The sequence below is a fragment of the Seriola aureovittata genome, chromosome 1, assembly GCF_021018895.1.
Source record: "Seriola aureovittata isolate HTS-2021-v1 ecotype China chromosome 1, ASM2101889v1, whole genome shotgun sequence".
Classification (NCBI taxonomy): Eukaryota; Metazoa; Chordata; class Actinopteri; order Carangiformes; family Carangidae; genus Seriola; species Seriola aureovittata.
In genome coordinates, this window is record NC_079364.1 from 13989057 (window position 1) to 13990887 (window position 1831).

Below are 1831 nucleotides of genomic sequence, written 5' to 3' on the forward strand. Positions count from 1 at the left end.
AATTAGATAAAATATCTGAGAACGTGTTCTCTTCTACAGTAATGATGGCTGGTGATTAAGAGGCAGTAGGTCAGAGGTGTACAGTAATAACAAAACATAACAGAATAGTTACAAAAAGGTATAATCAGATGACAAAACAAAATGTCTTTTTTCGGTGTGTGGTGTGTAAAATACTGTTGTCAGTAACTGCAACACTAGACATTTATTTTATTGCTTTTATTAGAAGTTGATGGCTTTTATCATCAGTATTTGCCAGGAAGTCCCTCTGGCCTGAAATGGTTGGGATCTCTTCCCTCCCGCCCCCAACGGTTTGCTGCCTGATCAGCCTCAGAGTCCTCGGCACCATGGCCCATTCTTTCCTGTACCCATTCTCTGGTATTACTGGAATAGGAAAAGAGATGATGAACAACAGCACAAGCATGGGACCAAACAAGTACTTTTCTAAACATAGTTACGTAGTGCTGTAAAAGGTCCAAGATCAGAAACCAATTTCAGCAAGCAAGACTTATATATTGGCGTAGGCGGGAATACATAACATTGCTATAATTGTAATTGTAAATTAGCATCTGAAGGAAACAGGACTACATCAGAGAGTCTGGACCTATAATGGTCATTAGATTAATCTATATTTCACTAGGCAGGTTTTTAGATGGAGTCTAGGTAGGCTTGCATCAGGTGATGTTATTGTATCAGATGAAACATAGATCTAGTTGTCATTTGTGTAGAAATGACAACAGACAAAACACTTTTGAATTATGTGATCTGGTAAAATATAAATGGAAAATAATAAAGGGCTAAAACATTATCCCTGAGGCACTGCACAATTCACCAGTGGTAAAACAAAAGGGCCTTCGGACGAGATAAGAGTAAAACCAATCCAAATGGTTCTTAAACCCATCTACAGCTTTATTAACAAATATTTCTTGTGTTTTGTTTTTTTCTATTCTTCACTCCTCACCTGATAACTTCAGCTGCCCATCTTCCACCTGATCCCCTCTGAGCAGCATCATAGTTTCCTCTTGCATGAAAGTATTTGTCAGAGTTTTTCCAGTTCGCATCCCTCATGTCATTGTAGGCTCGCAACATATCACGAGCCCCTGATCAGAGGGACAGAGGATAAGGTTTTAGTAAAACGAATGAGAGAATTCAGAAAATAAAACATATAATGTAAAACACTACATCCTGCATGTGAGACATACAATTATACACATTGTTCTTGTAAAAATGTTTAAAAAGGCCATGTTTCTAACCTTGAGCAGCTTCAACTGGAAAGTTGTACCACTGAGCGTTGGTTTCCACAATTAGAATCAGAACAATTCCTGCTAGAAGCAATTTCATGGTTATAGATGTCTAAAAGAAAAAAAAAAAAACAGGTCCATACAGTTCATCATTAAAACACACAAAATTATAAACATACATTAATATTCATCAGGTTCTATCACCAAATGAAAATGTAAACTTACTTTGCTGCACCTGTAGAGAATAGAGCACGTCTGTAAAATATCTTGTCAGTGAGGACTACTGGTGTGATTATTGCTTATATGCTGTTCTGAAACTGGCTGGGCTGTAGGATTTTTAAAGTCATGGAAAATTCCAGAGCAATTGAGGAACGTTGTGGATTTTCCCAAAAACACACTGAGGAAATTCCATAGTTTTGCAACTGCAGGTATTGACAAGGCCAGAGACAAATGCAAGTTATATAAACAAAAAGTGTAAGAGCATCTTAAAAATCTGTTTCTGTTTGTCATTATAACTTTGCACCTTTACCTTAATAGATTCATATGCTACAATAGTTCTTTTTATATTTCTGTAGCAGTTGTTTTTGGATTTC

The 1831-nt window shown here is 36.7% G+C and overlaps 1 protein-coding gene across 1 annotated transcript; it reads right to left on the bottom strand.

Moving 5' to 3' along the window:
- Nucleotides 1-201: 201 nt before the first annotated feature.
- On the bottom strand, nt 202-1587 carry saa (serum amyloid A). Its single transcript, XM_056396032.1, has 4 exons — nt 1464-1587; nt 1251-1350; nt 959-1097; nt 202-381 (listed from the first exon to the last, which is right to left on the bottom strand). Exons 2-4 carry the CDS (start codon nt 1336-1338, stop codon nt 243-245), a joined length of 366 nt encoding a protein of 121 aa, XP_056252007.1. The 5' UTR covers nt 1339-1350; nt 1464-1587; the 3' UTR covers nt 202-242.
- Between the last annotated feature and the right edge of the window lie 244 nt (nt 1588-1831).

Excerpts from the sequence above, each read along its gene's own strand:
- saa (XM_056396032.1), bottom strand. The coding sequence starts at position 1,338 with ATGAAATTGCTTCTAGCAGGAATTGTTCTGATTCTAATTGTGGAAACC. Across the intron at positions 1,098-1,250 it reads TCCAGTTGAAGCTGCTCAAG|GGGCTCGTGATATGTTGCGA; the intron begins GTTAGAAACATG and ends CCCTCTGATCAG. Across the intron at positions 382-958 it reads TGGGCAGCTGAAGTTATCAG|TAATACCAGAGAATGGGTAC; the intron begins GTGAGGAGTGAA and ends TTCCTATTCCAG.